Here is a 22,534-nt window from a genome sequence, read left to right as displayed (position 1 = left end):
TGCACAACCAGCTACTTGTAGACAGATATTTCGTGAGCAAATGCATGGTGGGAAAATGACCCACTGGGGAAGGCCCCGGGAAGTGCACCTCTGATTGCATATTTTAGGAAGAGCGTGTTAGTTAAGAATTTTCCCCACATTCATGCCCAGATTCCATTTCTCAGTGAAGGCATTTAATTGGAGAATTTGTGAAGCATCCAGTCTCAAGAGCTGCAGTTTACCACATGCAAACAAATAAAAATAAATAAATAAATGAAAGCCCCAGAAATCCCTGATTTTGGGCTTAGCACCCCCAACACTGACTGTACAGCCACAAGGGCCCTGTGGATGTCCCACGGCTGAGTCATACCTAGTGTCCTCGGCACCATTGCCTGAAGAGGTTTTTCTGTGAAAACAAAATTCATCACTTTGAAGACAGAGTTTCAACCAAAGGACCGTTTGACGCTGACACCCTGGAGGCAGCACTCCCTCCAAGAAAGAGCACTGTATGTTTGGGATGTGGTTTGACTCTGTTCCCCAAGGTTCACCTACTGGAGATGTGGTCCTTGGAGTGGTAATAAGAGGTAGTAGCAGGAGAGGAGTAGCAGGAGAGGACTGGGAAGCTCGTTACTGGCTCCTCCCTAGTCTAACCACTTCCTGTCTCATAATACCATACCCCTCCCACTCTGATGCCATCCCCTTTGATATATCACCAAAGCTGCCCAGATCCAAAACTGTGAGCTAAACCAATCTTTTCTTTCTTCATAATGTGTCCGGTCTCAGGCATTTCATCACAGTAACAGAAAGGAGACTAACACAAGTCCTGCCCATCACAGTGGGAAAGAACTATACTTTTCCTGAAGTGCGGGGAATCCAGGAAAAGTGAGAGGAAATGACTTCACCTACTGCTGTTCCCATGAACGTCAAACATGACGACACCTAACCATAAGCAACTCAGCCATCTCCCCAAGTCCAGCTTCACTGAAATCTTTACTGTTTAGTGAGTGTGTGTGTGTGTGTGTGTGTGTGCGCGTGCACGCACGCGCGCGCACAGGCCAAAGGGTATTCCTCTCATGCTGCCCACCTTCCGTGACAGAGACTCACTGGTCTGGAATTTGAAAGGCTGGCTGAGATGGCTAGCCCGGGGATCCTCTGCTATGGGATTACTAGCAAGTGCCACCACGCACGGCTCTTTTAACCTGAGGTCTAGGGACGGAACTCAGGTCCTCATGGCAGCACAGCAAACACTTTGCTAACTAAACCATCTCTCCAGCCCAGCATCCGGGACCCAGTTATGGCAGAAGATACTAGAAAGAAAAAAATAATAATAACATAATGGTTCTGGAGACAGAACTACTCATGGAAAGTAGACATAGAACAAACACATGAGAACTTTGTTCAATCCCAACATAGACTTTCTAGAGTGTTGCTGTGCTCTGGAAATGGAAAACTCCATCTAATTGGGGAGACTGGTGAGGCAGGGGAGAAAACTGATGAAGAATTTGAGGGAAGGAGACCAAGACAGGAAAGTACAGAAAAGCTCAGCAGCAGATATATTCAAAGCTCATGTTCTTGGAAACATCCGGAAGTTTCTGGAAGTATTTCTGGTTGTCATATCTGGGATAAGAGGTACTACTAGAATTGAGCAGTTGGGGACCAAGAATGTTGGTCAGCACCCTACAATGCACAGGGTGAGTCCCACCACAGTGGCCTGGATCCAAGCATGCAATGTCATAGTTGGGAGTCCCCGTGTGAGTCGTTCAGGCGTACAACCTTAAAATACAAGGAACAATTACAATAAGCCCTGGGGATCCATGAGACCTACATTCTTGGGTCCAACCCACCGTGGATCAAAACTGTTTGTAGACCTGTCAGACAAGCTGTGCCCACTAATGCAACTGTGGCATGAGCATTACAAGAGGTAACCAGCTGCTCTCAGGGAGCTGAGGCCTGCTCCACAGGAGGGCATTCCCATGATTGGGAGGTCATGGGCCCTAATGGGGGCCTACCACTGTTGCTAAATAACATATCGTCAGACTACCCTCAAAATGTTTATGTTTATGCACATAAACTAGTGCTGTCCTCAACCCTGGTCAGAGAAGCTTCTTTTTTACACTTGGCAGGGACTCACAGCTGATCAAAGTGCTGAGAGTGAGTGACTGCTGAGCACCCAGCCCTGCCTGGGAAGTCTGTACCAACCCCACTGCCGTGGCTCAGAGAACGAAATATGCAGCAGAACAGAGGGAAAAAGGATGTAGGACCCGGAGGATGGGGCGGAGTGCTGGGAAACGCTGTCCCCTAGACACGGCACAGGCAGCGCACTTACGGACTCAACGCAGCCGCGTCACCTGAACAAGACCCGCACAAGGTCAAGCCAAGGTCACTCGACATTCCAGCAGGCAGCACTAGCCGAGCTCAGTGAGTCATGAAAATAAAAAGAAGGAGGAAGAAGAGGACAGCAACATGGAGGAGGCAGACGTGTCGATGGGAGTATAGGGGGAAACTGAGGTCACTGTGATCAAGATACATGTATACACGTATGAAACTGGAAAGTTGTGTCACGGGGAACGCACAGGCTCTACTCTCGTTGTGGTGCCCGAGTCACACAATATGGTGTGACACTTATACAGTGCGTGCACTTCTGAAGATGTGACAAGTTATCTAAGGATGGTTTAATATGGGAAGGTGTACGGGGCTCTGTGCAGACAGCAAGACGTTTACGTAAGACACATGAGAATCCGTGGGTCACCCCCAGGATCCTGGAGCCAATCCACTGCGGACACCAAAGGTCAACTGCGGGTGTCCACTGTGCAGATGAGAAAACTGGGGCACGGAGCACCATGGCAACTTGCTCAAACTGGTACATCTAAGAGTGGAGAGCCCAAACAGACAGCTTCCAGAGTCCCCGCTATCAACTGCTCTGCCATTCTCTAAGACATGCACATGGGACGGGCCCGGATCCAGGCATGTCTGCTGCTGTTTTCAGCTCGAATCAGGCACAAGAAAAAGAAGAAACTTGTAACCCACAGGTGTGTGTGTGTGTGTGTGTGTGTGTGTGTGTGTGTGTGTGTGTGTGCGCGTGTGTGTGTGTATGTGTGTGTGTGTGCACATGCATGCATGTGTGCATGCACATGTGACCCACATGTGTGTTTGTATGTGTGTGTGTGCACATGCAGCATGTGTGCATGTACAAGTGACCCACAGGTGTGTGTGTGTGTGTGTGTGTGAAAGTATACATGTGTGAGCAACTGAGTGTGGATGTGAGTCCGAGGACAGCCTTGGCTGTAGTTCCTTAAATGCTGTCCCACTTTGCTCTTCACAACAGTCTCTCCTTGGCCCAGATGTTACTAGTTATGTTACTCGTTAGACCAGTCTGGCTGGTAGTAAGGCCCAGCGATCCCCCTGCCTCTGCCTCCCCAGTGCTGAGAATATTAGCATACACTTGGCTTTTTGGGGGTGGGGGAGTGTCTGGGGACAAAACTCAGTCCCTGTGCTTTTAAAGCAAAGACTTTCCTAACTGAGCCACCTCCCCAACAAACAAACTGTTTCTCCTCCAACCACCTCCCCACACACAGTCTCTGGAGCTCACTTCGCCTCAGTCCCTGAGTAATGGCGCCCTCTCCAACACCACGCTGAGAGACAGAAAGAGAGCCGGCCGGCCGGCCCATGCAAAGTCCTGACCTGGGGACAAAGACCACGTTGTGCAGGTAGTCCTCGAAGGTCTTCCTGAAGGAAGACTCCTCCAGCTCCTTCAGGATCTGAGAGTCAGTCTTCGGGCACGAGCAGCATTCACTGGCTGAGTCTTCGTATTCGCTCTGATTGTGCTTCTGAGAATCGTCAGATTCAAAAGGCGGGGACCAGGTCCGGGAGGGGAGCTTCAGCCCTAGGGAGAGGCAGAGCAGATGGCTCAAATCTCCCCCAGAACACACACACACCATACACACACACATGTAAACGCACATACACCTGACAGGAAGCACCCTCCACGCGCGCGCGCACACACACACACACACACACACACACACACACACACACACCGAGGCCCGAGGCCCACCCTGGGAGCCATTCCCCAGGCCACAGCCCGTCACTGCGGGTTCCAGGCAAACACTCTATCACAGGTCAGGTCTCCAGACGCCTCTCACTTTTCCAGACAGGGCTTCGCTGTGTTTCCTAGTCTGGCACTGTGCGCTCACTCTGCACCCTAGACTGGCCGGGCCTCTCATTCTTCCTCACCCTCCCAAAGAGTCAAACTCCAGTCTTCTGACACCAGGAGTTAGAAGTTGCTGTGTGTGTCTGCATTCTGTGTGTGTGTGTGTGTGTGTGTGTGTGTGTGTGTGTGTGTGTGTTTGTATTACCTGTATCTGTGTACTCTCACCATCTGGGTGAATACAGATGCCAGAGGTTGATATCACATCTTCTACGGTCATTTCTCCATCTTTTTTACTATTATTATTAAACTAATTTATAGGGGAGGTGAACAAGCCAAGGTGTGCATGTGGAGGTCAGAGGACAACTTTCTCCTTCCACCATGTGCATTCTGGGATTAAAGTCAGTCTGTAAGGCTTGGCAGCACACGCCTTTACCACGGATACATCTGCCAGTCCTCCATCTTATTTACTGAGACAGAGTCTCTCACTTAACTTGGACTTCCTGCCTTGCTAGCCTGGCTGGCCAGCACACTCCGGGGATCTGCCTGTCTCTGCCTCCCCAGAGTGATGGTTACAGATGCACGCCGCCACACCCAGCTTCTTTCTACATGGGTGTTGGGATCCAAACTCAGGCCCTTGTGCTTATACAGCAAACATTTTATCCAGCATCATTTCCTCAGCCCCGAATTTACCACAGTAAAAAGAAATCAATGGGTGGCACTAACAGAAAGCTACTACTGGTCATTTATTGTGTGTACTATTGAAATTAGGATTAAATAAACAAAATGTTACCACTGAAACCATGTGTTGGTATAGAGTGAGTGGCACTGTCTGTTTACAGGGCGGCACAATCATTGCTTCTACCCGTTTCCAGAACTTTCTCGTCTAACCAAACTGAAACCCTGTCCTCATTCAACACTGACTTCCAGTTCCTCCACACTCCGCCTTCATCCACATAAACTTGACTACTGTTAGGCCTCCCCATGGGATAAGCTCCTGTGGGCTGGCGAAATGGCTCCATGGGTAAGGTGACTGTCACTCAACCTTGAGGACCTGAGTTCGATCCCCAGCACCCACATAAGAACCAGACATAACAACACACATCTCACTCCCCTTACAGTGCTGGGAAAGTAGAGACAGGAGGATCCCTGGAACTCGCTGGCCAGCCAGGCTAGCCAAATCAGTAAGCATCGAATTCAGGGATACGCCTTGCCTCAAAAAATAAGGTGGAAAGCCACAGAGCAAGCCGCCAACATCAACCTCAAACACAGCCCTGTGTATGTCTCCAGCAGAGTGTGGATCTGTGTGTAATGTTTAAAAATGTGTATGTGAACACTGGGGAGATGGCCCAGTCAGACTCCAAACACACAACCAGAAATGTCTACGCCTTCACACAAACCTATACATGCATGTGCAAATAAATTCTGTGATGATCAAATATTTAAACATTTTCAAACAGTCCTGTCGTACTCATGGATTTAAAGTGGTTTTATGTTTGTTCTGAGACAGGGTCTCACATAGCTCTGAATGGTCTCAAGCTTGCTATGTAGGTAGGGATGATGTTAAACACCCAACCTTCCTGCCTCCTCCTCCCAAATGCTACAGTTACAGGCCTGTGCCACCACACGGGGTCTGTGTGCTGCTGAGGAGGGAGCCCTCCCTCCACCAACCATGCTACAGCCTCAGCCCTGAAAGTCTCCTGTGGTTAGCCCGGCATAGTAGGAAACACCTGTCATCGCAGCACTCCAGCAGTGGAGACAGGATGATCAGGGTCATCCTCGGGCTACACTGTGAGTGTGAGGCCAACCTGGGTCGCGTGAAACCTTGTTTAAGAACAAACAACAAAAACAAAATCAAACTTTTTTTTAAGTCGGTTTTTTTTTTCTTTTAAACAAAACAAAACAAACTAAAATTTTGGCGTTGCTGGAAGCATAGAGAGCAGGTGGTTTCGTATACTCAAATGCAGAGCCAACAGGTCAGAGCTGAGCCCAGGACTGGACTTGCTCTCGAGTTATATAAAGAATGCAAGGAGATAAATCAAGCTGGTGATCCTGGCCCGGGCAGGCATGATGTCACCGGCATGCATATACCACATGATCTTAGAGTTGGGACTGTTCCCAGGAATCATCTGTCCTCCGCCCCTTCTCCACAAAAGGAGACAGACTACTTGCTGTGTGACTTGGCCAAAACCAGATGCCAGGGCCGGGGTGGATCAGAGCACAGACCTCAGCCACACCTCTCCAGCAGCCCCCTTGGCCTGCTTCTGCAAGGTCACAGGCTAAGACACTGCTGGCTGAAAACGAATCAGAGACAAAGGCAACAACTAAGTGAACAGAACATTTTCACCTCCTCTGATCCGATGGCGGGTTGTGGTGTTTTGTTTTGTTTTGTTTTGTTTTGTTAATAAATTCAGTGTGTCTGTGGGGGGGGGGGCGGGGTGTCAGATGATAACTTTTGGCAGTGAGTCCTCTCTTTGTACCATGTAGGTCCTAGGGAGCAGACTCAGGTCATCAGGCTTGGCAGCAAGCGCCTCCATCCACTGAGCCAGCTTGCTGCCCTGTGAGGGTTCTGTTCTGATAACCCACTTTTAGATACACAATACAGTGACCATGAACGGCAGCTCCAGGACAGTCGATACGACTGCTACTCCGTAAGCTCGGTCCACTCTGCTTCTCCACTGTGCTTGTGCGCTCACACCTCAGCCACTGCAACCAGTGCTGAAAAGATTCCGAATGTTTCCACCACAGGGAAGGGGTGAAGACAGTCGCTATTCAGATTTTCTTTCTACACATTTTATATATGTCTGTGCACTGCGTGGTTCACAGCTGAATGAAACACTGAATGTGTTCCACCAATATATCTAGTCCTTGTTTGTCCTACAGGCCAGGGAACTGAACCCAGGGCTTTGAACATGCGGAAAGTGCTCGTCACACAGCGCTGTCTGGGATTTTCAGCAGCCTCCGAAATGTGGAGCCATGTGCAATGTCCAAAAATGTGTGTGTGTGTGTGTGTGTGTGTGTGTGTGTGTGTGTGTGTGCATGCACGCGCTCTGGGGAGATGGTGAGTGTGGGTCTGTGTCAGTGTCTAACGTGTGTGTGCACTAGAGAGATGGTAATTGCATTCACAGGCAATGCCTTAAAATGTGTCTGTGCACTGGGGAGATGGTGAGTGTGGATCCATGTGCAATGTTTAAAGATGTGTGTGAGCACTGGGGAGATGGTGAGTGTGGATCCATGTGCAATGTCTAAAGATGTCTGCGCACTGGGGAGATGGTGAGTGTGGATCCGTGTGCAATGTCTAAAGATGTGTACGCACTAGGGAGATGGCTCAGACAGAGACCTGAGTTTGATCCCCAGAACCCATGTGAAAAGCTGGTTGTGGTGGTGTATATTTGTAATCCCAGTGAGGTGGAAAAAGGTGGAATCTTGAGGGTCACTCATTAGCCAGATTAGCCTGCTTACCCAAACAGTGAAATACCCTGTCTCAAATAAAAATAAAAATCCACAAGGCAAGGGCTGGGCTATAGCTCAGGGGTAACACTTGCCTGGTACGCACGAGGCCCTGGGTTCAATGCACGGTACTGAAATCTTAAAAACAGAGGGGCTAGAGAGACGACTCGGCAGGTGAAGGAGCTTGCCCCCAGGCCTGATCACTTGAGTTTGATCCCTGGTACCCACGTGGCTGACAAGGCAACAGACTCGTGTGAGCTGTCCTCTGACCTCCACACATGCCACAGCACATGTGTGTCCACACAGAGAGAAACTAGGTAAATAAATAAATGGAATAAAATATTTTTAATTCAGAGAAAACATGGGATGGGGGTGTGGCTCTGGTGGTGTAATGTTAGCACCCACTCAGCCCTGGGCTTGAGTCTCTGGCCCTGCACAACTCGGCCTGGTGGTATAGTCCTGTAGCTCCAACACTCAGGAGGGAGAGACAGGAGGAGCAAAAAACCCAGTGTCTTCCTCAGCTAAACAGTGAGTTTAAGTCCACCGTGGTCTCTGTGAGAGCCTGTCTCAAAAACCAAGAAAAAATTTAAAAACAAGGTATACAGCATTCTTGGACATACACCCAAAGTTGTTCTGACCTCTACACATACATGCACACACACACAAGTGTGCCTTATGTGAGACAGAGTGGAGTATGAGTATGTGTGCACATGTATGTGTGTACATGTGCAGGCACCCTGGAAAACGGGAAAAGGGGCTTGTGTCCCCATGAGAGAACCGGGACACTGCCAACCCCATGACAACTGCCAGCGCTCACCTTTGAGACAATAATCCAACTCGGACAGCTCGCTGTCCTCGGCCTGCCTCTCCCAGTAGACCAGGTAGTGAGTGATGTTGCCGTTGGGGTCGGAGGGGGGCTTCCACTTTAAGATAATCTGAGAGGAGGAGTTAGAAACCGATATGGGGTCCAGGGGGACAGAAGGATCTGTAAAGGAGAAAAGAAACAAGCTGCCGTGAGGGAGAGTGTGTGAGCTGTCGGGTGCCCCTGAGCAGTGGGAAGTGGCCCAGCTGAATCCACAGCTTTGTTGGCTGGAGTTCTTGAACATCAGAGAAAAGCAGACATGGTTAAATGCTCGCCCAGCCCGGGCAGGAGTGACTGTCCGTCCATTCATGCTGTGGATTATGTGCCCACCATGTGTCATTTACTCCACAGACTTTGGCTCTGACAGATGCCAAAGCTCTTGCTGTTGTGGGCACTAGAAAGATGTTCCTGGGGCCAAAAGAGAATCGACGGAAGAGATGAATTTTGGTTAACATGGGCACAAAAATCAAACCCAGTCACTGAAAGCACTTGAAATCATTGAACTGTATCTGTTTGTTTTTAAGACAGGCTGTCATGTAGCCCAGGCTAGCCTCAAACTTGATAAGGTAGCCAAGGATGTGCTTGAACTCCGGATCCTCCTACCTACCTCCTATATGCTGGGAAGAAAGACATGCACCACCATACCTGGTTTATGTGGTTCTGGGGATTTAACCTAGGGCTTCATACAAGCTGGGCAAGCACTCTACCAACCAAGCCACATACCCAGATGGTGCTACTCGGCTGTCCTGCAACAGCCTTCAGGTCACCCTAAACTCTCCCTCTGAAGAACGGTGCTACCTGAGGCGAGGGAGATGGCCCAATGGTAAAGCACTTGCCACAGAAGCATAAGGACAGTTCAGATCCGCAGCACCCACAGAAGCGCCCAGCAGCGAGGGCTGTAGCAGCCTACCTATAACCCAGCAGCCAGAGGCAGAGATCAGCAAGCCCTGGCTTCGTTGAGAGGCCCTGCCACAATACATAAGGTAGAAAACAACTGAGGAAGACTCCAACGTCGACCTCCGGCATATGCCACACACAGAATGTTGGAGGCTGAGAGAGTTGGAGAGGAAGGGCACGGAGCTCTCAAGGCAAAAGCAAAAAGTGTGCAAAGACCAGGAAGGTAGAAGTTTCTGGGAACTAATCTCGGTAGATGCAAGGTGAGAGCTTCTAGTGAAGTGTCTGGTGAGGAAGCTGGAGCAGCAGAGCCTGTGAGCTGTGAGGGGCTGCTTACTCTGTGCATGTGACATGTGGGGCAGACAACTCCCTGTCAGCCACTCCTCTTCCCAGCTGTGACCGGACATTGCCAGGCGTCCTCCCTTCCTTGGGAGGCACAGAATTTTCCCTACTTGAAGACTACTTAGCTAAGAAGAGGAGTTAATCCTGGCAGAAAAATAACTAAGTTGCTATGAGACACTACACCCTAAAGAAAAAAGATAGAAAACTAAAGGTCGGGGGAGACGAGAGTGAAATTACACCATGTGGAGGCGAGGCGCTCACACGAAGGCACTCTCTCCATGTTAGACAAGATTACACCTTGTAGAAGCGAGGCGCGCACACGGAGGCATTATTTTCATGTTTGAAGTTTTCGTGACAGCATAGAGAAAGCATGCAGCAGTCCCCTTGTCTACGTGGCACATTTCATAGCTGCAGTGGCTATCTGAAACCACATGCAGCACTGAACCATCAGTTCCCCCATATGATAAACTTCATTCATAACTAACAGAAAATAACAACAGCCATAATAAAACAGGACAAGTAAAGTAACAGACAGTAAGAGAAGCTTCTTTCGTGGTTATTTCCTGCGAGTTTCTCCTTGGTTTGGATGTGTTTGCGCTAAATCTCACACAGTCCAGTTGGCGTCAAACCTAATACATAGATAGAGAAGACCCTGAGTTCCCGATCCACCTGCCTGCATCTCCCAAGCATTTCACTATTACTTTGTGCTGTGTTGAGGTTGTAAGAAGGTTTTGATGTGTAGCCCAGCCCGGCCTCAAACACAGCAATTCTCTTGCCTCAGCATCCCAAGTGATAAGACTACAGGTGTGTATAACCAGGTCTAGCTCTCGTTTTTTTAATTATTTGCTGATTGACAGCTCTCACTGTGTGGCCCAGGATGGCCTAGAAGTCACTACTTAGACCAGGCTGGGCTTGAACTCACAGACATCCGTCTACCTCTGCCTCTCAAGGGCAAGATTAAAGGTGGGCACCACCATGCTCTGCCTCTCCCTCCCCGTGACAGATGTCGAAGACAGTCTTGTGCAGGTAATCACAGCTGGTCTGAGTTCAAGAAGGTATGTGCTACATGTGTTTGGTGTTATATGTGTATGTGCATGTTATATGTATGTACACGTTTTCTGTGTATATATGTACATGCATGTGTTTATGTGTGTGCATGTGTGGTGTGTGTGCATGTGTACTAATGTGCATGTACATGTATGTCATATGTGGTGTGTGAGCACATTATATGTGGTGGTTATACACATATATGTGTGTTACATGTGGTGTCTATGTGAGTGTTACATGCAGTATGTGTGTGTGTTATATGTGGTGCCTGTGCGTGTGTGTTATATGTGATATGTGAGCATTTACATGAGATAGATAGGTGTGCATGTGTGAACATGTGTTACATATAGTATTGTGTTATATGTGCTGTGTGTGTGTTAATTGTAGTGTGTGTGTTATTATGTGAAGTGTGTATGTGTGCATGTGTGTGTTAGATGTGTAGTGTCTGTGCACATGCTGAGGTCAGAGGAGGAAGTCAGGCACCTTATTCTATCACTGTCTACCTTCTCTCTCAAAACAGGATCCTGGGGTTACAGGCATGCACATGGTCACCCCTGGGCCACAGTGCTTTGGGGTTACAGACATGCACATGGTCACCCCTGACGCCCAGGACTCTGAGGCATGAACGTGGCCATACCCAGCGTTCCATGTCATTGATGGGAACAGCACACAATCTTGCTCACTGAACCATCTTCCCAGCCCAAGCGTGAACTCCTGAACTCTGAGGTAGTTCATGGCTACCAGGTTATCCTCTGAAAATATAAGCCTCAGCCCTTAGCTCCTCCAGACGCCGACCACAGAAGAAAGCCTGTCACAGGACATCACCAAATTGCCTACCAAAGGCCAGAGAGTCAGTTCCACAGCAAACCCATATTCACAGGACACACTTACTGGTGGCATCTGTCTGCACGTAGATGATGTCACTTTTGGCTCCGTAGGTCCGGCGCTCATCAGAGAAGGTAACCAAGGTCTTGACAAAGATGGCATACTGAGTCCAGGGCTTGAGGCCTCGCATGAGCCACCCAGGGTGGCTCGGGGTCTGAGACTTGGGGTCGTTGGACCTCTGGGGAGGGTCAATATCGACCACAGTCCAGCTATTGGAGCCACAAGCATCCTGTCCATCAAACTCCGTCACGTTCTGATAAGGGCTTTGAAAAACAAGAGGGGGAGGTAAGCTGCCACTGTGTAGATGTCAATCGAAGCACTAAGTAGAGTGGGGGCCTTGGAGGGTCACGAGATAGAGGCTCCCTTCTTTCCTCTTTGGTTTGGTGTGCGTGTGTGCATGTGTGTGTGTGCGTGTGCGTGTGTGTGTGTGTGTGTGTGTGTGTGTGTGTGTGTGTGTGTAATGCACGTTATAAGTGTATGTGCATGGACCTGGAGGATACCATCAGGTGCCATCTATCTTGTTTTTTGTTTTTTGTTTTGTTTTGTTTTTCTTGTTGAGACAGACTCCAGTCCTGGCTGTCCTCAAACTCACAGAAGTCTGCCGGCCTCTTGTCTCCTCAGTGTTGGGATTAATGACATTCACACTTGATTCCAACCTTGTGTTTTGAGACAGAGTGATCATGTCTGGCCTGAAATTCACCTCATAGGCTAGGCTAACTAGCCAGAGACCCCAAAGATCTGCCCATTTCTGCTTCCTCAGAGATGGGATTTCAAGTACATTCCAAAATTCATGGCTTTCTGAAAAGTGTGAATGTGTATCCGAGTGTGTGTAATTGTATGCATGTGCCTTCGGGGGCCAGAAGAGAACACTGGATAATGGGTAGGAGAGCTGTGAAATGCTGACTTCTGGACATGGTATGGCTGCTGCACACATCACTCAGACCAGCTGTGGTTGCCTGTACCAGTCAACATTCCAGCATGGGTGGTGGAGTAGCTGCTAAGGGAGTCTAAGTCACTCCCCTTTGGGAACATGGACACTGGTAGGTTGCTCAGTCTCCGGCGGATAGCTCCACACGCATGCACAGGTGGGCAGCACTAACCGGATTCAGGTTAGTGAATTGCCAACACCAGAGAGGACATGAAGATAGGAGGGCAATGGAGTGGACACACCAGTGCATGTTGGAGGAAGAAAGTGGTGGATGGATATGATCAAAATACACTGCATAAATATAAAAGAAACTTAAAACCATACACTTAGAATAGTATCTAATTTTAAAGGAGAGTGTGAACTGAGCACCAGTTCATCTCTCCACATCCTGACTGTGGATGCAATGTATCCAGCTGATTCATGCTACCATGACATCCCCACCACACAAGCTGTGAGTCAAGACAAATCCTCCCTAAGGGCTGTGTCTGTCCCTGCAACAAGGAGCACAATGAATAGTCCACCTCCTTTGACTTACGCCTCTTTGTAGAAGAGCATGAATCCCAGGAGGTCTCGGAAGTCGGGGGGCCAGTAGGGCTCCCACCTCAGCAAGATCTTGTCAAAAGATGTCCGAATGAAAGAAAATTTAAGTAACTCATTTTCACCTAGAAAAGTTCAAGAGGGAAAAAAAAAAAGTCAGGCAATTGGTAATTCGCTTCAGAGCAATGTATTCAACCTCCCGCTTCTTGGAGGGATTCGAATGAGGGATGGAGGGAGACGACCTAGTTTCATTTTGTAATATAATACTGGGACAAAAAGCAACTCGAGGGAGAAGAGTTGTTTGGCTACAATTCCAGGTCAGAATCTATCATTTCAGGGGAATCAGGCAGGAACTCAAGCCGTCAGTCACAGCTCATCATCCACCAATAGCAGAGAGAGATGAACGCATGGGTGATGCCTGCTTGCTGCCTATACTTAGCAAGCTTTCTCTACTCTCACACTGTTCAAGATCCAGTCCATAAAATGGCTCTTCTCACCTCAACTAACAGTCAAAACAAACCCCAAGCCAGCAAAGCCTCCTTGATGAGCTCCAGGCCAGCGAAAAACCACCAAAATGACCAACCATCAACCAAGAAAATGCTCCACAGACATGCCTACAGGCCAACCTGATCTGGACAGTTCCTCCGTTACAATTATCTTTTTGCAGGCGATTCTAGATTGTGTCAAGCTGAAAATTAAAACGGGGGGGGGGGGTGTATATAATCTGCTTACATGGGTCTCACCCACAAAAGCAGAGAACTGGTCTTCCTGAGTTTGAAAGGTAGGAAGGAAGTGAGCAGATCAATTAGGTGTTGAAGACTCAACCAAATAAGATGCTCAAGTAACTCGTGGATGATCCATGCCAATGTAAAAAGGACACCTAGTCAGCCATGTTTGAGGTCTTTTTTATGTGTATGTGTGCATGTTTATGCATGCTCATGTATGTGCAGGTATGATGGCTAATCTTGGTTGTCAACTTGACATACCTGGGAAGAGGGACCCTCAATTGAAGAACTTCCTCCATCAGACTGGCCTATGGTCATATCTGTGAAACTTTTTTTTGGATTGATGATTGATGTGAAGGGCCCAGCCCACTGTGGACAGAGCCATCCCTAGGTAGGTGGCCTTGGACTATATAAGAAAATTAGTTGACAACAAACAGCACTCTTCCATAGTCTCTGCTTCAGTTCCTGCCTTGGGTTCTTGCCTTGACCTCCCTGAATGATGGGTTGTGCCTTAGAAATATAAGATAAAATAGACACTTTCTCCCCCAAGATGCTTTTCGTCAGAGCAACAGAACCATCTCTCCAGCCCCAAACTTCACCTTGTCATTGCTTTCCAGGTGACCGAGACTGCCGCAGATGTCATCAACCTTGACACCCTCAGCATAGTTTTATGTTTATGCGGCATCACACACTGTGCTTTGTGCAACTGACTCACATGAGACACATAAGGCCTGCCTCTTGCGGGCTGGGAAGACAGTTTACTTGGGCTTTGTAAGGCTGAGGACCTGAGTTTCACCCCCAGAACCCTCATTTAAAAAAAGGAAAAAAAAAAAAAAACCTCCAGTCGTCACAGCTGTGGTGGTTTGAATGAGAACGGCCCCCACAGGCTCGTAGGATTGAATGCCTGGTCCCCAGTTAGTGAAACAGGGGAGTCCCTGCATGGAGGCCAGGCCAGGCCATTGTGTGGAGCTGTGAGGATGAAGTCTAAATGGCACTGGAGACCCCAAGATGTTGGAGATGCTAGAACCATGGGACATCTGCCCGAGAGAGAGAAGTGTGCTGCGTTCAGCAAAGCTGCAAAGGAAGAGCCATCTAACACAGAGTTTGGAGTTTGCCCAGCCGGTTTTCAGGCTTGCTTTGGTCCCGTATTTCCTCACTATGCTCCCTTTCTTCCCTTTTGGAATGGTAAGGATATCCTCTGCCTCTGTATGTTGCAAGTATGTGATATGCTTTTTTATTTTGATTTTACAGGGGGTTATATTTCAGAGACTGCCTTGAGTCTCAGGAGAGACTTCGGATTTTTAAACAGAGTTGAGACTGTGGAAAACCATAGAGGCTTTTGATTTGCATTATGATATGGCTTCAAACCTATGGGGGACAGGAAGTGGAATATGATGGTTTGAATAAGAATGGCCCCTATAGGCTCATATGTTTGAATGCTTGGTCCCCAGTGGAAATATTTGGGAAGGATTAGGAGGCGTGGCCTTGTTGGAGGAGGTGTGTCATGGGATGGGGGTTTGAGGTTAAAAAGCCCATGCCAGGCCTACTTTCTCTCTCCTCTCTACTGCTGCCGATGGGTCAGGATGTAAGCTCTCAGCCCCATGCTTGCCTGTCTGCCCCCATGCTCCCCACCATGATGATAATGGACTGAGCTTCTGAAGCTGCAAGCCAGCCCCCAATTAAACGCTTCCCTTTACAAGAACTGCCTTGGTCATGTGTCTCTTCACAGCGATAGGACACTGACTAAGACAGTGATGTACACTCCTAACCCAGCACTGAAAAAGTCGGAAAGACGGATCCTGTGGTTCTCTGCAGCCCACAAAGTCTATTGGTGCGCTCCGGGCAGCAAGAAACCCTATCTACTAAAAAAGAAAAACAGTGGCTGATGCCTAGGGAATGACAGCTGAGGTCCTCTGTCCTCCACAGATGTGTGTGTGCACGCGCGCGCGCGCGCGCGCGCGTGCACACACACACACACACACACATATCTGTACACAGACATGTATGCACGTGTGCGCACACACACACACATATCTGTACAGACATGTATGCACGTGTGCGCGCACACACACACATATCTGTACACAGACATGTATGCACACGCGCGCACACACGCGCGCGCACACACATGCGCACACACACACATACACACACACATACACACCTGTACACAGACATGCACATGTGCGCACGCACACACACACACCTGTACACAGACATGCATGCATACACACACACACACACACACACACACACACACACGTGCGCGCGCACATACACACATGCACATACATACACACAACTGCCTTTGTTATTTTAAAATTCCTCTCACAGAAAGCTGTAGCTCAACAAAGGACAATGGCACTTTCCTGGGGGCTGGGACAGTGGCTGGCAGAGGGCAGGCACTGGGGACAGAAGGATGAATGGACTTACAGGATGCCTGGTCCCCATTGGTCTTCAGGGCAATGTCGTTCTTCTCCTGGCGGCCCTTAGTTCCGGAAACTTCTTCCATCTTGTGAATCTCCGACAAGCAGAGTTTGGGGTTGTAGTGGAAGAAGAGCTTGCCCTGAGTGATGGTGAGGTTGTGTTTGCTCCAGTCCCAGAGCTGCCTGAGGTTCTGGTTGTCCAAGGCGTAGAAAGAATAGTTCCTACAGAGACACACATACACTGCCAGTCACTCCCCAGCCCATCTTCTTCTATTCCAAGATGGCGGGGGCCACAAAGCACACTCAATGGGTTGTAATTTTGTTTAAAAAAAAAAAAAAAGAAGAAATGAACTTGAGAGGGAGTCGGGGTGGGGTGGGTCTATGAGGAGAAAGAGGGAGGTGTAAGGGCTGGTTGTGATAAAAAAAAAATACACTATATGTGTATAAGAAATTCTCAAAAATGTTAAATATCATAGTTAAGTAAAATGAAAAACTAGGTAACGAGGGCCATGCCTGGAGGTGACCCTCTTCGGTGCTAAAGGCCTAGTTCTAGCCACGTGTTTAGCACAGACTCAAAAATTATCTTTGGGACTGTGGAGAACAAGGAAGTTGACAAGTCTTCATGGCCAGGAATATGAAGAACACTCTCCTAGCATCCCCCAGTGAGGGACTAGGGGTGTGGCTCAGGGGTAGAGCCTCTGCCTAGAATCCCCCAGTGAGGGGCTGGACTGTGGGTCATGGGGTGAGTGCTTGCCTAGCATGCACCAGGCACCAGATTTAACTCCCAATATGACAAAATAAGGGAGAAGAAAAGGAGCTGAAGAAGAAAGAGGAGGCAAAGACAGAGGAAGAGGAAGATGTAGCATGAATCTGGCCAACTTCTCAGCTGATCTTGTCTCCTCAGACTGGAAGCCTCTGTGTCCTCATATCCAAATGGTTCTCAGCTGAACTGTGCTGCTCAAAACCTAAAAGCTTAACCAGCCAAATTCTTCTAGTTTCTGGTCCTCATACCTTATATATCTTTCTGCCTTCTACCATCACTCCCTGGGATTAAAGACTCACTTTCTGGGATTAAAGGCGTGTGTCACCATGCCTGGCTGTTTCCAATGTGGCCTTGAACTCACAGAGATCCAGAGGGATTTCTACCTCTGGAGTGCTAGGATTAAAGGTTTGAGTGCCACCATTTTCTAGCCTTTGTATCTAGTGGCTGTTCTGTCTCTGACCCCAGATAAGTTTATTAGGGTGCACAATATTTTGGGGAACACAATACCACAGGAAGAGGTAGAGGGGAAGCGGAGGTGAGGGTCAGACTGGGTTTTGGATGGGGATGGGGGGCTGTGACCCAGGTCTGACAATAAAAATAGAAACAGAAATCAAGTTTGGCGACAAAAAGTATGGAAGTTTTCAAGCATGTTTGGTTTGGTTTTGTGTTGTGCTCCTGTCTGTCTGTCTGTCTGTCTGTCTGTCTGTTTTTAAATGGTTTTGAGACACGGTCTCACTCTGTAGCCTGGGCTGGACTTAGAAATCACTGCACAGACCAGGCCAGGCTGGCCTTGAGATTAGCCTGCTTCCACCTCCCAGGTGCCCAGCTGGGTAGCTCTGCTTTACGACACAGCGTGGACCGGCAGAGCCACCCAGAGTGGCCTTCCGCCCCTTTCCCTAGTTGCTGTTCCTTTGACAGCTGCAGGACTGGAGACAAGGCACCCGTCTGTGCCCTGAGAAACACAGAATCTAACTTCTCCATTGCATTTCTCAATGATCCTCGTGCTCATGAGTCCACCTCTACTTTTCAGAGCACCACACGCTGGATTTGTTTGGTTGATCAGCCTAAGCGGGGTCTGTGGGATGTGGAGAGTCCCAGAAACAAGGACGGATAATGTGTCAGAAGGGCACTTGCTGTGCCTGACGCTTCCAGAGGTCACCTGGGCCAAGCTACAGAGACAGGCTTGGGGTGGTGGGGAAGAAGAGAATCAGGACTCAGTATTTCGGCTTATGTAGAGCGAGATCCCAAGACTCGGGCCATGACTGGGAGCCCACACTCCAGCTCAGAAAATGAATGGGGACTGAGAGGGAAATGAGAAAGGACACCCGGGTGGCTGGGAGGAAGCCTGGAGGAGGTGGAATTCCAGGGGCCAGGAAAGATGAACATCTCAACGCAGGTGCAGTCTCCATTAAGACGCTGGTGAAAAAAGTTCCTGGGGGGAGGGAGGCGGGGACACCATGGACATAACACCTGATGTTGAACCGTCTACAGGGCTGATTAGTTGATTAAAATTTTAATAACTGTGGAGAGGTTGGAGTGTTGCAGGTCCAAAGCCTAACTACGATTTATCCTGGTCTGCCTTTAACCCCTTAACGGCCACTCCTTGCCCACCTCTGAGCCTGACTAACGTCCTCGTGACTGGCATGTAAACCTTTTGGAATGTACTAGCACATCGGACCATTAGCTTCCATCAATCAAAGACCAAGAATGTCATCAGATGACATCTGAACAGAGACTTCCTGGTTTATTGCTACTCATCTCTTCAATGTTTCTACCACTGTCCTTTCAAAGTGCCTTGGTTTGTGACTTTGTATTCTATTACTATAAAAACTGCATGAGATTGTCACTACACTGGAATATGTAGTTTGGGATTACCTTTATCAGTGTTCCTGGGCCATGCTACTAATAATTGACTCGAAAATAAATTCTCTCTTACCCCTCCGAGGTCAGAGTAGGAGTTTTGTATTAACAGAACCAATAAGTTTTCAAACATGGCTGTGACCGGGTATTTATCACACTCCATCCTCAGAGCAGCTCTGACAGATGCACACGCCATTAGCAAACCCCAGCCAGCACCCTCTGGTTCCCCCAGGAAGACTGTAGAGTAGACTTTGTATTTCTCGGCTAGATGAGGATCAGGAATGTCACAGGGACTAACACCTAAAAGACACTTCGTTTTGGCTCAGCTGGGTTTTCAAAAAGTCCTGGGCTGGAGAGATGGCTCAGCAGTTAAGAGCACTGGCTGCTCTTCCAGAGGTCCTGAGTTCAATTCCCAGCAACCACATGGTGGCTCACAACCATCTGTAATGAGATCTGGTGCCCTCTTCTGGCCTGCAGACATACATGCAGACAGAACACTGTATACATAGTAAATAAATAAATCTTTAAAAAAAAAAGTCCTAAATTTTGAGTGTGTGTGAATGTGTCTGTGTGTATGCGTCTGTGCGTGCACCCACACATGCATGGCTACGTTTACATGTATGTGCTCCTGAGTGTGGAGGACGGAGGAAAACCTGGCTGCCATCCCTCATGCCTCCTCCACCGTAGTTTTCTGAGCCAGGGTCTCTCACTGGCCTCCAACCTGATAAGAAGGTGAGGATTGGCTGGCCAGGAGTCCCAGGGGTCCACCTGTCTTGGGTCCCCAACACTAGTAGCCCCCCTTTTTAAACTTGGGGTCAAATTCAGGTCTTAATGTCGCAAAGTAAGCAGTTTATCTGGTGAGCCATCTTCCCTCCCCCCATGCTGCCTCCTCATGCCTAACTTCCTTGGTTGGCAGCCACAAACACAGCCAGGTGCACATACCCGATTTCCAAGGTCTCCCCTCGAATCAGATGTAGCTTCCGGAAGAAAGAAAGTGATACTAGAGCATAGGAGCGCCGGATTTTTAGGAACCCTGAGATTTCTTCAATGAGGCCAAGGTTAGCCTCCAGCTCAGCTGCCAGGTTGTCTACAAAAAGGAGGAAGCACCCATGAGAGACTGCAGGAATTTTTATCCAGCCCGTGTGTGTGTGTGTGTGTGTGTGTGTGTGTGTGTGTGTGTGTGTGTCTGTGTGTCTGTGTGTGTCTGTGTGTGTGTCTATGTGTCTGTGTGTCTGTGTTCCTGTCCTCCTGTTGTGTGTATGTGTGTATGTTCCTGCCTTCCTAGTGTGTGTGTGTGTATGTGTGTATGTGTGTGTGTGTGTGTGTGTGTGTGTGTGTGTGTGTTCCTGCCTTCCTGGTTTGTGTGTCTGTCTATCTGTGTGTTCATGCTCTCCTGGAGTGTGTGTGTCTGTGTGTGTTCCTTGCTTCCTGGTCTGTGTGTGTGTGTCTGTGTGTGTGTCTGTCTGTCTGTCTGTGTGTTCATGCCCTCCTGGGGTGTGTGTGTTCCTGCCTTCCTGGTCTGTGTGTGTGTGTGTGTGTGTGTGTGTGTGTGTGTGTGTGTGTGTTTGTCTGTCTGTCTATCTGTGTGTTCATGCCCTCCTGGTGTGTGTGTGTGTGTGTGTGTGTGTGTGTGTGTGTGTGTGTGTGTGTTCCTGCCCTTCTTTTATCCCAGCACTCAGAATGTGACGACAGGAAGATTAGGCATGAAAGTTACCCATGGCTACATAGTGAGTTTGAAGCAAATCTACAATACAGCAAGCTTGCTTTATTTTATTTATTTCTTTTTATTTTTGAAACAAAGTCTCATGTAGCCCGAGTTGGCCTCAAATTTGCTATCTAACCAAAGACACCCTTGAACTTCTGACTTTCATGGTCTCTGCTTTCCCAGTGTGCCCTAGAGACATAGTACTGAGGACTGAACCCGTGGGTGCTAGGCAAGCACTCTACCTACTGACCTGCAGACCTACCCACAGTAAAGCTTTTCCAGCTTGGAGGCTTGTTCTTTATGTCTTCAAATTCACACTGTAGCCAAGGATGAACCTGAACTCCTCCCACCTCCATCTCCTGAGTGCTGGGATAACAAGTGTGAGCCCGCAGACTCAGTGCGTATCGGCAAGAACACAGATTCCCGGGGCTAGAGATGGCTCAGTAGTAGTTAAGAGCACTTGCTGCTCCTGCAGAGGACCTGGGTTCAGTTCCCAGCACCCACACAGCAGCTCACTACCATCTGAAACTGCAGTGCCCACTTCCGGCTTTTGTGGACACCACACAGACACAGTGATTATACATACATGCGGACAAAACATTCATTAACAAAAAATTAAAAAGAATACAGATTCCTGATGCAGATTGGAAAATAAGAATTTTCAGCAAACACAGAGCCAGTAACTTTTCATTTTGGATTTTGAGGCAACTCCGAGTATGAGTCTCCTACTTAGAGGGCCACTGAAAGATGTATTCTTTGTTGGTTTGTTATGTTGTTTCTTTTCTTTAGATAAGATTAAGTCACCCAGGCCGGTCTGAACTTCCTAGACTCAAACAATCCTCCGATCCCAGCCTCCTGAGTAGCTGAGACCACAGGACCCAAGTGAATACGGTCATGAAAGTTGAGAAGGGAAAGTGAGGAATCCCCTGGGCTATGCACTTCCACGCTCAGAGTACAGTAAGTGACAGGCCCTCCTGGGAGTACTCACTGCCCCCTCGAATGTTGATGATCAGGCTGCCATTGATCACAGTGCAGCCTCGGAGCTCCTGGGCAGATGTCACAGAGTCAATGGTCTTCTCACCATCGAGGATTTGGCAGACCTTAGGACAGGGTCCCAGACACGGGGTGCACATCAAGCTGAGAGCAGATCAGAGAAAGAGAAATAGGTCAATCAGGTGCACAGGGTCCCTTCCCCCACCATTTGGAATACAGCATGCTTCACTGGGACTCAGCGGTGGACTTAATCTATTACTCTAAGGTAGATGTACTGAGCTCAGCCCTTGTCCTAGTTAGCTTCAGCTGTCAGCAAGATACAGCCTAGAGTCATCTTGAGGGGTCTCAGTTGAGGACTGCCTAGATCAGATTGGCCCATGACCATGACTGTGGCAGTTATCTGGATTGTTGATTGATGTGAGAAGGCCCAGCCCACTGTGGGTGGCACCATTTCCTAGGCAGGTGGGCCTGGGCTGTATAAGAAAAGTAGCTGTATGTGAGCCAGAAACTCAGCCAGCATCATTGCTCTATGGCAGCTGTTTCCAACCTGTGGGTCACAATCCTCTGGGGGGTTGTATATCAGATATCCTACATATCAGATATTTATATTACGATTCATAACAGCAGCAGAATTACAGTTATAAAGTAGTAATGAAACAATGTTATGGTTGGGGGTCACTACAACATGAAGAACTGTATTAAAGGGTCACAGCATCAGGAAGGTTGAGAACCACTGCTCAGTTGTGTTTGTTTCAGACTTCTGCCTGACTTCTCTTGAGGATAGACTGTGAGCAGGCAGTATAAGCTGGAATAAGCATTTCCTCCTCTAAGTTGCTTTTGGTCAGACTGTTTTATCACAGTAACAGAAAAGTCACTGGTATAGCACTCCAAATAACTGAAACCCAGTATATCTTCACAGTGGTAATGAGACACCCATGGACAGTACAGGATGCAGAGCAGGATTCCCAAGCTATAATCAATACCAACAGCA

At 48.5% G+C, this 22,534-nt stretch overlaps 1 protein-coding gene across 4 annotated transcripts in view; it reads right to left on the bottom strand.

Moving 5' to 3' along the window:
* Positions 1-22,534, bottom strand: part of Insr (insulin receptor) — a 141,433-nt gene that overhangs the window by 31,474 nt on the left and 87,425 nt on the right. For 2 of the 4 annotated variants that reach the window (XM_076560076.1, XM_076560077.1), the window contains exons 4-11: positions 21,539-21,687; positions 19,788-19,932; positions 16,230-16,444; positions 13,070-13,196; positions 11,613-11,869; positions 8,394-8,561; positions 3,661-3,862; positions 350-385 (exon numbers count right to left, since the gene is read on the bottom strand). In XM_076560076.1, the coding sequence (XP_076416191.1) occupies positions 350-385; positions 3,661-3,862; positions 8,394-8,561; positions 11,613-11,869; positions 13,070-13,196; positions 16,230-16,444; positions 19,788-19,932; positions 21,539-21,687 (1,299 nt within the window). The remainder of the gene's footprint in view (positions 1-349; positions 386-3,660; positions 3,863-8,393; positions 8,562-11,612; positions 11,870-13,069; positions 13,197-16,229; positions 16,445-19,787; positions 19,933-21,538; positions 21,688-22,534) is intronic. The other 2 variants (XM_076560078.1, XM_076560079.1) reach the window with 1 other exon arrangement.

The sequence above is a fragment of the Peromyscus maniculatus genome, chromosome 23, assembly GCF_049852395.1.
Source record: "Peromyscus maniculatus bairdii isolate BWxNUB_F1_BW_parent chromosome 23, HU_Pman_BW_mat_3.1, whole genome shotgun sequence".
NCBI lineage: Eukaryota > Metazoa > Chordata > Mammalia > Rodentia > Cricetidae > Peromyscus > Peromyscus maniculatus.
Note: the sequence above shows the minus strand (reverse complement) of the source record. Positions and strands in the feature narration are given on the sequence as shown.